The 12,437-nt window shown below is 39.3% G+C and overlaps 1 protein-coding gene across 3 annotated transcripts in view; it reads left to right on the forward strand.

The window, feature by feature from the left end:
• PRMT3 (protein arginine methyltransferase 3) overlaps window positions 1-12,437 on the forward strand; it is a 126,703-nt gene that overhangs the window by 27,516 nt on the left and 86,750 nt on the right. For all 3 annotated transcript variants that reach the window (XM_053272709.1, XM_053272725.1, XM_053272717.1), the window contains exons 9-10: window positions 1,021-1,142; window positions 10,745-10,844. In XM_053272709.1, coding sequence (XP_053128684.1) covers window positions 1,021-1,142; window positions 10,745-10,844 — 222 coding nt within the window. The remainder of the gene's footprint in view (window positions 1-1,020; window positions 1,143-10,744; window positions 10,845-12,437) is intronic.

Consider the following 12,437-nt stretch of genomic DNA (forward strand, 5'->3'; position numbering starts at 1 on the left):
GTCCTGCCTCACTAATCTTCTAGAGTTATTTGAGAATATCAACAGGCATATGGGTAGAGTTGATTTAATTGACATTGTATACTTGGACTTTCAAAATGCTTCTGATAAAGCCCTTACCAAAGGCTCTTGTCTTGAGTAAATAGAGCAGTCATGAGATAAGTGAGCAGGACTTTTTATGAACTCATAACTGATTAAAAAACAACAGACAGAGAGTAGGAGTAAATGGACAGTCTTCACAATGAGGAAAGTAAGAAGTGGGTTCTCCCAACAATCTCTATTGAAACAGATGCTTTTTGCATCTCTTCATAAATTATTTGGAGTTAAGGATAAGCGGTAAGGAGGCCAAGCTATTCAGAATGATGAGGGGGGAAAAACAGATTGCAAAGAGTTTCAAAAGCATCGTTCCAAACTGAGTAATGGGCACCTGGAGATGGTTTGATGTAAATAAACATAAAGTGAAGCATACAAAAACAAAAAATCTCAACTTTACATATACATTCATCAGGAAAGAGATCTTGCCATCATGGTGAAAGTGAAAATGTGATCAGTGAAAATGTTGAGCCAGTGTGTGACAGCTGTGAAAAGTCAAGTTTCATGCTGGAGATTTTTAGGAAGGGGGTTGAAAATAAAACTCCTAATGTTGTAATGCCCATATACAAATCTGTGGTGCGACCACCTATGAAAAACTATATAGAGTTCCAGTTGCTGTGGAGCTGGAAAAGGTGCAGAAATGGGCAGCCAAAGTGGTCAGGAGATGAATTATCTATCTTACAAAGAAAGGGTACAACATTAAGGGAATTTTAATTTAGAAAAAAGAATAAGGTGGTGACAGTGTGCCTCTGAATACCACTTGCTAGGAAGCAGTGACTACAGAGTATGCCTTCTTCTGCTTGTGGGCTTTCCAACGTGATCACTGTGGGCAACAGAATGCTGGCCTAGCTAGTGTTTATCTGATGCAAGGGGGCTTATGTATCAGCAGAGGCAGATTTTGCATTAATAATTGTTCTTTCTTTGTATTAGATTGTCTTGGATGTTGGATGTGGAACTGGAATCCTCTCCATGTTTGTTGCCAAAGTGGGTGCAAAGAAGGTGATAGCAGTAGACCAGTCTGAAATTATTTATCAGGCCATGGACATCATTAGGTAGGAGAAATTCAGAAACCGTACTGTATCACTTCTGGTGGTAGTAAACCTATGCTTTCAAAATCATTTTAACAACTATTATGTGTAATGCTGAACTCGCATAGATGTGAGTAGAGAGAATTTTTGTATGCCCTCCCCTATTGTACATAATCTTTAAGCTCTGTTTCCATTGCACACCTGCTATGAGCCTTTAAAGGCATATACTATATGCCAAATCCACTTGTGCTCCCAATTACATTGGCATTTCCATCACAAGGGCTCAGAGCTGCCTACCATCAGCCTTTAAAATGATGCCTCTGTGTGTTATCTCCTATTCTCTTCATCCTTGCTGCTAGCATTGGCTAAAATAATGAGATTATGTAAATGATTGTCCCTCAGCAAGAGCATTATTTACTCAAACCTTGCTACAGAAAAAAAGTTTGGTGCCACATAAAAGGCATTGCCTATCTTTCCTAAAAGCTCAGTTTTGGGTAGTGTTCCTCTTATAATGGTGTTTTCTGGGAATGGTTAATGAAGCTTGCTTGAATGAATTGTGGCTTGTGAAAAGGTTTAATGTTGCAGCTTAAGTAAGGAGAGGAAGAAACTTGTTCAGTATAAGTGAACATGTCTAGAAGTGGTGGAGAAAGCTTGACTTACCACCCCAAACTTAGCCTTTATTTCATGAGGTCTAGAAACCAAATGAAAATGAAGACTCTTAACAGAAGCCAGTAGGCTATATATCCATCAGCAGTAAGGGCTGGATTGGCACAGCCATCCTCAGGTGGCTTATACTGCATGCAGCCTGCTGCTGTAATGCTCTCCAAGAGCTCCCAATGTGTACATACAGGAAAATGTCTTTCTGGCATTCCTTAAATCACTTGCAATTGTGCTGCTTTGTTTTGAAAATGAGGGTCTTGAGGAAGGCAGTCTTTTGCTTACCTGCATTGAAATGTGAGTGAAAAACAGGTTTCTTTTTTCGCAGCAGTCTTTTCCTATAAAGAAGCTGAGACCATTCTCTGTGTGACACATGTTAATCATGTCACCTTGGCATATACCAGACCCAAGAGGGTTCGGCAGATTCTGTAAACCTGTCAGATTATGCCAGTTAATTACTGCAATTCCATTTCACTGCCAGAGCAAGCTCCCTTTGTTAGGAATTTAAAATTTTTATAGGATTTTAAAATACAGCAAAACTGCCTTTCTCCTGTAAACTTTACACATTATAAGCTAAAATTGAAAAATACAGAATTGAAATCTGATCAACATCGAAGTTACAGTCACCTCTTCTTAATTTATTATATGATTCAGCACCTCATCGAGATGCAAGTCTGTTCTTTTGTAGCAGTTTATGGGGCCCTAGTGAAATAAACACTGGAATCTAGCACTTGATACTTCAGCTGCTGTAATGATACTGAGCCAATCCTTCCATCTGCTTTCCTTACCCTTGTATTGCACATCATTGCTGGAGAGAAGAGAAGGTAAAAGGCTGGTGATAGTTCTCTACAGGGCATCCTTGACAGTTTGGGGGCCCAGGAGTTTGGAGGAATGTTTTTGGAAGGATAAACTTTGAGGACATTCTCACAGGGAACAGCAGCAGGGAGGTATGCCAATGTACCATGTTCCTTGTGTGGTGCATTGTGGAATACCTGGCAGCCTGGCTTCACCGCCCACTCTTAATTGCCACTAGGCTTTCTGCAGTGCCGATTGTGTGGGCACGTACATGGCAGAGCCCAGAAGTGGCTCAGCTCATGTAGGGAAAACAGGTAGGCTTCTGCCTTCCCCACTTTGGTCGTGATAATGACCTCGGTATATAATAAGTGGCAGTGGTCTGGATTATCTGCCTTATTTGCACGAATATATACCACTACATTAGCTGTTCAAGAACTAATTTATTGTGAGCTTTGACTACCCATTTAACTTAGTGTTGAGTTATGTGCTCCATAAAGGACCCTCAGGTTCTTCACCATGAGACTCCATTGTGTTATGCTCATCTGTGCTGAATTTTCACTTTAGAGTTTTACTAAAGTAGCACTAATTGTCCTCTGTATGTTGACCTTATTCCTGGAGAGAAGCACTACTGCATTGTTCACTTTCTGTACTGTCAGCAAAGCCTTTTCACTGCAAAGTCACCAGTAACACATTATTGCATCCAGAGACATTGCACAGAGCTGGAGAACCCTCAATGCTCCTTGTCTGTGGGGAAAGTCAAACAAAGTTTACTTCTGGAGACAAATGGCAATTACCTTTCATAATTATCTTGTGTGGGGTGAAATGGGTCACCTTCAGGTTTTTCATTTTGGTTGTATTCTGTTCAGATAGAAGGTTGTAAATACATCCTCTGCAAATTAAGCTCATATATGATCCAATTAGGGTGTATGACCATGAAATATGAAGTACCTCATAGCAAGTCATATCATCGGTCACTCGATATCAGTATTGTCTGCACGGATTCCTTGGGGTTCCAGATGAAAGTGTTTCCCACTTCTACCTGGAGATGTCAGGGATTAAACCTGGGATCTCTGCATGCAAAACAAGTTCCCTGCCACTGAGCTGCAGGCCTTCCCCCAGGGTAGTGTTATCTATAAGGTTCAAGGTGCCGGGGAATACGGCACTATCACCATTTTGAACTGTTCATGGCCAGGAAAAAATGAAAATCCCAAGCCATTAGTATGGAATTCTTTGGAGTTGGAGTATCTAGGGGCCTGGGATTTTCAGGTATATTATATGCACAATAATTGTGTCATGGAATAGCATTTCCTAAACATAGCACTTGATTGGGGTCATTGACTGCCTTCTTTTTCTGAAGCACTTCAGGACATCTGTTGCATTAACTAGCTGTCACTTGGATTAATTTTTTATTCCTCCACTAAGAGTACAGGAAGTCCTTGCTACACTTGGTAGCTGAAAGTGATAAAAACAAAACTGTTTTGCAGACAGGTGATTTGTTTGATTTGCATGTCATACTAGGGGCAAAAGGGGATTAAAAAGAACTAATCTTGTGACAGTGATGAATGATCTCCAGGAGTACACAGTGAACAGCTGCTGTAAGGTTACATCTGTTGACTGTAAAACTATTTCATTTGTCTCTAATTCATATTCAAACAATTTGTAACAGTCTTGTTATAACCTGTTGCTCCTGATGACAGCAGAATAGCTGATGCATTAACCTATTTCAAGCATATAGACGGACAATGAAGATTGGTTATTGACAATAACAGTTGGTCAGTTGTTGGAGGCAAGGTACTTAATGCTTCCGTTGGTATTCTCCCAGTCCCATATTGTTAGCATCAGGATAGTGCCTATTTGCATACAGATATTATATGTTCATACTGATGCAACAATCCATCAAGATCTCTTGATGGATATATCAACATACTTCTATTTATTTCTGTGGAATTGGATGAGTTTGAGAGAAATAATGCTAGCAAAGGACATCTTGCATAACGAGATGCCCTTTGCTTTACTAACGAAATAACTTGAGCATCCAACTACCATATTTTCCCATTAGTAATTGTCTTCAAGGACCAGTCTCATAATTTTAACCAAACTCTTAGATATTCATCTTCCAGTAACTGAGATGTATGTTAACTCTGGCTGAAAAATAAAAACAAACACACACGGGTTAACATCTTTAAAAACTAAGAAAACATCTGCCAGTGCACCAATGGAAATATCATGTTGCACAGCTAAGCATTATACTGGCACAATAGTGCCAGTGTAGTTAAGCTGGAGAGCATTTTCAACCTTCCACCTTTATAAGCCCTGAACACTCTATTGCTTATAAAATCAAAACCATTTGTCAGATCTGCCTGCCTGGCCATCAGCACACATTCACTAGGTGACAAGGGACACCTCCCCCGCAGATTTGGCAAAGATCCATTGGGAAATGGCTTAGAGCAGGGTTTTTTTCCTTTTGAATAGGAGTTTAAAGGGTTGGCGACATTTTTTCGGACTGAGGAAGTGCTATTTAAATTATTTTGTTGTCCATTTGCATAGTTTCAGCCTTTAGACTGCATGCCAGAAAAGTGCCTATTATATATCCCCCTGGGACCCAGTTGATTGATGTTTTACAATTGATCCTCAAAGCTGGGGTTTAAGAGGCATAAAATTCATTTTTAGTGCTAACAGAGTCTGTGCAATAGCAAATTACAGTGCCGCCCACAACAACCCTGCTGCCCGCTGCTGTGCTCCTGCTCGCCGACTCTCTGCCTCGACCAAGCTGCTGCCGCCACTCCCACTCACCCGAGCCTTCCAGCATTCCCTGCTGGCTGTGCTGGCCTCCGCCTCCAGGGCTCAGTTGGTCTCCATGCATGTGTAGAAGCCATCTGAGCCCTGGGGGTGGGGCAGCCGGCAGGGAATACCAGCTTGCCGTGGCCCGTTCAAGGAGCATGCTGGAACAGATGAGGTGTGTGTGCCTGTGTGTGTGAATGGCTACGTCACTTGTGTATAACCTTTACACTATTTTGCTGATAACACCATCCTGAAGGAAATTAAATCAAGCAGGAGGTTTGTGGGAAATTTCTGGGAAGATAATCTGTAGTTTTGGACATGGTTGTTAAAGCATTTGTTGTCGGAGAGAGAGAGAGAGAGAGAGAGAGAGAGAGTAAAAAGAAAAACATGAAGTGAACACAAATTACCTGCTTCTTGTTGCAACTTTATTCACTGCTGAATAATCATGAGGTGGGATCACGGTTACTGAATCCACTAATTACATTTACTTGTGTTTTTTCAGGTGTGGGAGGTGGGAGTGTGACTTTATCTTAGTTCAATGTTTTACAAAGTTCTTGGTGTTCAACATCAGGAAGTTTTTCCTGTTGTTTGGGTAAGCTCTTCCCCATAGTGTCTAATCAGACTTCCCTTTTTAGAACACCTGGAAATTCAGCAATCCAAAAATCTTCAGTTTAAAATGTAATACTTTGTACCGTCTGGTATATGATGATAGCTTTAGAAATGAGGCTCCATGCACTCACACTTTGCCTTGGTCTTTCAGTTGGATATTGGGCTGGGGAGGGATGCAGCCATTTAACAGGTGCAGTTTCCTAATCACTTCCTAGAGAGGCCCCTGATGAATTTCTGCCTCATGCATCTCTGATCAAGGCAAAGTGTGGGTGCATGGAGCCCCATTTTTAAAGCCATCATCATATACCAGACCATATATCAAAGTCTTTACAGCGTATATGGCGTGGAAGTTAAGATGGGCACTGTAGCTTGCAATTTCCATTCTTTTTAATGCATGAGTGAAAATGTAGAGCAGCATAACTCTCATTTTAAACCGAAGGTTTTTGGATTACTCAATCTATTGTATAGGTTGGGGCATAAGGCTCAAATCCCAGGGCAAATGCATGTAGTTAACTTTTTAAAAGTTGATTAGGGAATCTGATCATTTGTCATTCAAAACACAAAATTCACCCTCCATAACAAATTCATTTCTCTATGTCTTCAGAACTCTGGGCCAGTTATATCTAGATAAGTCCCGGATGATGTCATACATCAGAGTTAAGTCATTTCACATATGTCTGTTGGAAAGTATATTTAAATTGAAATTCCCAGAAGGGCAGGCAGAACCCATATACTTCTTGTGTGTTACAGATGGAATCCAGACAGCATTAGCTTTGGAAGCCCCTGAAATGGCATTGGACATTGTGAGACCTTTTGAACGTTTAATCAAACCAGGATAATTTGAATGCCACAGTAAGGCAGAACAAAAATATTCAGAACCAGATCTTTCTGTCCTGTTATTTCTCTTTAGCTTGTATCATCAATACCTAGGTTTTTATTTGTGGCTATTTTGTGCACTTGAAGTTTACTTTAAGGTTAATTTTTACACATTATATGACTACAATGCAAAGGCCCCTTTTAAAAGTTCCCCGTGGTGGATGTTACCATGTGTTGAGCCATTCATATGTATGTCACCACAACTTTTTTTTTAAAAAATGATACCTCTAGTTCCTGATGACGGGTTGTGCTATTTTTATCTGCCTTTGGTAATGCCAAACTGACCAAAAAAACCGTGATCAAAAAGAACCAATCTCAATAGGAACTAGACTAATTAAAAATGAAGGTGGAACCAAAATGAAAAGATGTGTATTGTAAATCTCTTAACATCACAGTAGAATCCTGCTGAAGAACCCTTCTATAAATCTTATGCAGCTGATAATATACAGACTCAAAAATTATGTTGTAATGTATTAACATTAGACTGCAATAACTGAACAATTTCCAACACGAGTTCTTATTCCAATTCTCCCAAACAATACTATTACATAATAAACATAAAGAACATAATACACCCAAAATTAATGCTAGTCTTTAGAACAAGAAAAAATAGGAGGAGATTCAATAAAACTAAAGTCCATTGGGGAAGAATTGGTCTCACTGTATCAGAGTCTCAGGCAGACCATGCTGGAATTGAAGCTGAAATTGAATCCAAGACAGCCAAAGTGTATAGATGCAGAAGTCTAGCAGTATGAAGTCTTGAGGTATGTGTCAGGGTCCCCGAAGAATGTATTCACATCATCAGTGTAATATTTCCCCGTTTTCTTTGGTTTGGTAATGCCAAAGGCAGCATGTTCAGTGGATTTTGCGCCTTAGTGTCATGGAAGCATGTCCAAAGGAGGCATCACACAGAAAATGAGTAAATGAACTTTTAATTTCAAATACTTGTTTAGTATATCACTGCTGCTTGGGTGCTAGTAATACTCTTTGACATACATATTGCTTGAACATCCTAATTGTGTGAGATCATAAGAACATCCGTGCTGGATCTGGCCCAAGGCCCATCCAGTCAAGCATCCTGTTTAACACAGTGAGCCATTAACATATCATGTTCAATATTAAATGGTTGAGTTCATGAAGCTTTTCACCTATATACCTTGCCTTCATCATAGTGTGTGTCCTCTAAAGATGTTAAATTCTTCATGGGATTACTGAGTTCTGTTGAGAGACTATAGGGATAACAAATTTGAAGAAAGGACGCAGATAACAATTATAGTGAAGAAATAAATTTCAGTGGTGTGAATAATTATTCTGTCCTCTCTACTACCTGTCGCAATAATGGCATACGAAAGAAAGATTGATACTGTGGGTTTCAGAGAAAGTAAATGCCATTAAAATTGGATCTCAAGTTTATCCATTAAATTGCAACACAGCTTTATTTAAAAACATGAAGTGAAAGAGTATCTTTTAGAGGAAATTAGTGCTATACTTGTATGCTTGAGCAGGAATACTGCACATGTAGATGGTATTGTCACTGAAAGTACAAGGAAAGAAATAACTTCATTATATGATTATTGTATTATCTGCAAGCACCATTTTTGGGACTCTCCAATTTTATTAAAGTTAAATCATTTTGTTAAGTTTTCATTTATCATTTAAGTGCAATCACTGTACTATAGAGACTTAAAGAAGTAACAGTTAGAAAGATGGAATTCAATAAGATTGAAGTAGCAGGACTTCCCCCTAGGTTTTGAATATCTAGATCTTTGGCTCAATATAAATGAGAAAGTTGGAAGGGTCTCGCTATAAATTTCCCCCTCTTCCATAACCCTTCCCAAAACTGGTTTTTTTCCATTTGCCTCTAATCTTATGGAATGAAGCTTTACATGAAGGAAAAAATACTGAGTTACTCAAGCACTTGGAGCATTAAAATGCATTTATTATGACAACAGTGATATTTATCTGCAAGTATGAGTAAATTTTAAGACTATCTGCTTATTTTTGCAAGCCTCAGATTGTGCAAAACCATAATTGAGTAGGAAAAAGAAACTGACACCAAATCCAACTGCTTTTCTTTAGTGACTTCCCGTTACTAGGTCTGTGCATGGCCAAAAATGTCAAATTTTTGACATTTCATTAAATTTGGTCCTTGAGTGCTGCTAATGCTTCTGGGAAATTGAGGTTTTTTTTAAAGGATGAAGCCATGGCTAGTGATATATTAGGTTTTCTATAGCTGCTTTGCTTCTTGAACACAGCTATGCAGCTTCAAGTAGGTCTTACATGAATTGTCACTTATGGAACACCAAGAACATGGATTCATAAAAATTAACTGAAGATGTCATGGTTTGAGCTATGACTGTTGAAATAGTGTCCTGAACTTGGCAGGACTATGTGATTTTGCCATAGAAACGTATTACAGTTCCTGGAGCCACTTAATTTCTCTTAGGATGCTGCAAGATGGAAACATTTAGATCTCAGGAGCAAGTGCCAGCTGTTGCACCACAGATAACAGGTCAGGTGCCCTGCTTTCATTTATTGGGGGCTGAGGCTATAATCCTAAGAGTGCTTGCTTGAAAGTAAATTACCACTCCCAGCACAGTACCTCCAGTGACTGTTGCTGGTATCTATTTTATGTTTCTTTTTAGATTGTGAGCCCTTTGGAGACAGGGTTCCATTTTATTTGTTCTTTCTCTGTGTAAACCGCCCTGAGCCATTTTTGGAAGGGTGGTATAGAAATAGAATAAATAAATAACAACTTCTGAGTAAACATAGGAACAGATTGGTAAACCCTGTCAAGCACAGGAGCTCTAGAATATTGTTTAGAACTATATTTCTAGTATAGATTGTATGTTTCTGGACAGAGAATATGTCAATAAAGTTGTCTACCTAAGCGTAAGACAGAAAGGGCATTCGGATGGCGTGGGTGGGTGGGGAGGCAGGGTTTCACCTACCTAACCCTCAGACAATAAAACAAAGGTTGCCTAGAGTGGACTGTGCTTCCAGATGATCCGCGCTGCACCAAGCAGCATGGATCTTCAGAGGCTGGCCACCAGGTATCCCACAATGCACCTCACAAGAAGCGCGGTGCATTGGGGGAATCCCCCAGGAGATGGGGGCTCTAAGCAATGTTGCCTCTAAAAAGGATTCCCAGATGTTGTTCACTACAATGCTCAGCTGCAGTGGTCTTTGGCTGGAGATTGTGGGAGTTGTAGTGAACAACATCTGGGAATCCCTTTTAGAGAGAACATCAGCTCTAAGTGCCCATCTCTGTGTGTGAGCAGCAGCAGCAACATATATACCTGAGCAATACTGTGAGCAGCCCAAGTGTGTGTGTGTTTGTTCGTTCTCTCCCCCCCCCCTTGCCGGCACCAGGGTTAAGGGCTCCCTTGTGCCTTTAACCTCAGCTAAAGACCAGGCTACAAAGTGGGGTTAGGTTGGGTGGGCAGTGCTGGGATCCACATGGATCCTTCCACTGCACGTGAGCAGGGTTAGGTGCTGCCCTAGCCTGGGTTAGGCTGCTCGTGAGAACTGCTTTAGAATATCTCAGGTCATTTGCTTTTTCCTTTGAAGAAGGAATTCAAGGTTCCTGCAGTCATACGATACCAGATATCCAAGTTAGTTTTTCAGTACCTATTTTGGACTTCTGGTATCTCTGGTGCTAGGAGTTCTCAGATCTCCTCCTAGCACCAGAGACACCATTCCTGTTAAATATGTGTTACATAAAAGGATTGCCTTTTCTGGGTATCCCATTTCTGTGCAGTATGGAAGAACAGTATGCTGGAGAGGAGGATGTGATGACAACTTGCATTGATTATGCTTATGAAATGTTATGCTGATGCTACTGTTAGACCATGTTAGTGTAAATCTTTACTAGAAATGCATAAAATGTCTATTACTGTGTTTTACAGACTCAATGGACTTGAAGATACCATTTCTTTAATCAAAGGGAGAATTGAAGATGTTGATTTGCCTTTTGAAAAAGTGGATGTTATCATATCTGAGTGGATGGTAAGGACACAAATATGCCGTGTATTAATTAAAATGGGTTAGATCATATCAAAGTAGTATTTGATGTTGAACTAAATGATCTTAGTCATAGTGTGTTTAAAATATTGACTCTTTTCTAGATCAAATAACGTATTGATATTATCCATATGTGTGCATGGGAGGAATTATCCAGTTGTTGACTCATTCAGATTTAACCTGTAGACATTATCCTGAAGGACTAATGTCAAAGATACAAACTAAGACACTTTGTGAAAGAAATATGACCATGTGTCCGTAGACACATGATCATATTTTTCCCCACAAGTTGAGGTTTTAGCATTCATTATTGAGTGCATGAGCAAGCCAACTTTTAATGAAGTTTCCATAAGAGTTAATGTGGCAGCTTTTCTGATATTCCTTGCTTAATATCTTTTAAAGGAAAAAAGTCACAGAGAATTGAGTGTGTCATAGGAATCTTGTCCAGATTCTTATAAACAGTTGTCAGCAGAAGCAACTTTTCAGAAAGCAGCTGGCTTCCTTAAAAAATTGTGAGCTTCTCAGCCTTTTGGCTAAGATCAAGTGTGTGCAGAGCTTTGACAACTTCCTATCTCATGTTGACAGACTGAAATGTGTAACTTGGATAGATGGGATTGCTATTTAGGGTGGTGTGATATGGCAGTAGGTATCACTGTTGTATTATGAGGAGCTTCCTATTTGGATAGGCTGATGTAGGAAGAATTGCAGTATGTAAACTTTAGAGTTCATGTTATTCCCAGTTTTGCTTATGAAATTATATTGATATTGTAGCTTGGGTATAAAAGCATTTTATTTCTTTTGCTACCAGGATTACTATCAATCAGCTTCCTTCCTTCCTTGGGATATGGCTTAGGACAGTGATCTTTGCCATCTTATTTCCATCTTATTTGTTTGTTATTTCTCTGTGTAAACCGCCCTGAGCCATTTTTGGAAGGGCGGTATAGAAATCGAATTTTTTATTGTTGTTGTTATTATTGTTGTTGTTATTATTATTATTAATATAATGTGGAGAGTTGAGACTTGCGTGGATACTCTTGAAAATATAAAACCAGATACAAATTGCAATAAGATTTAGGTGATATTGTATGTTTTCCAGCTTTGCAAACTAACAGGAATGGCAGGCAATGTCCTGGTCCATTTATTTGAAAAATGTCTCTTAAAACAGTGAAATAAAAGAATGCACCATAAGGAAACATTTCTTACTTTATTAAGTAATGTATTGAGGGGTGGGGGGAATGCAGTCACACATCTACTTCCTTTCTTAAACTCCTGGAGGTTAGATGAATAAGTATTTCTCATAAGTGAATTTATTCTTGTCTTTTGGCTGGCAGCCATGTCATAGTAAATACTGTAGGCTGTTTCACTTTTTTCATCCATTAGTTAATTGACAGAGGTCTAAAAATGTGTGCGTTTAGACAAGCTAAATCTGACATAAATGTATTTAAGTACTCCGGTATAGCTTTCTTATAGTAATATAGGCAGTAAATCTACTTTTGCACATACAGATTTATATTGCTATAACTAGACCACATTGCCTTCTGTATTTACTTGCATATTAACAGTAGTTAATATAGTAAT

Source organism: Hemicordylus capensis, chromosome 1, assembly GCF_027244095.1.
Source record: "Hemicordylus capensis ecotype Gifberg chromosome 1, rHemCap1.1.pri, whole genome shotgun sequence".
Lineage (NCBI taxonomy): Eukaryota > Metazoa > Chordata > Lepidosauria > Squamata > Cordylidae > Hemicordylus > Hemicordylus capensis.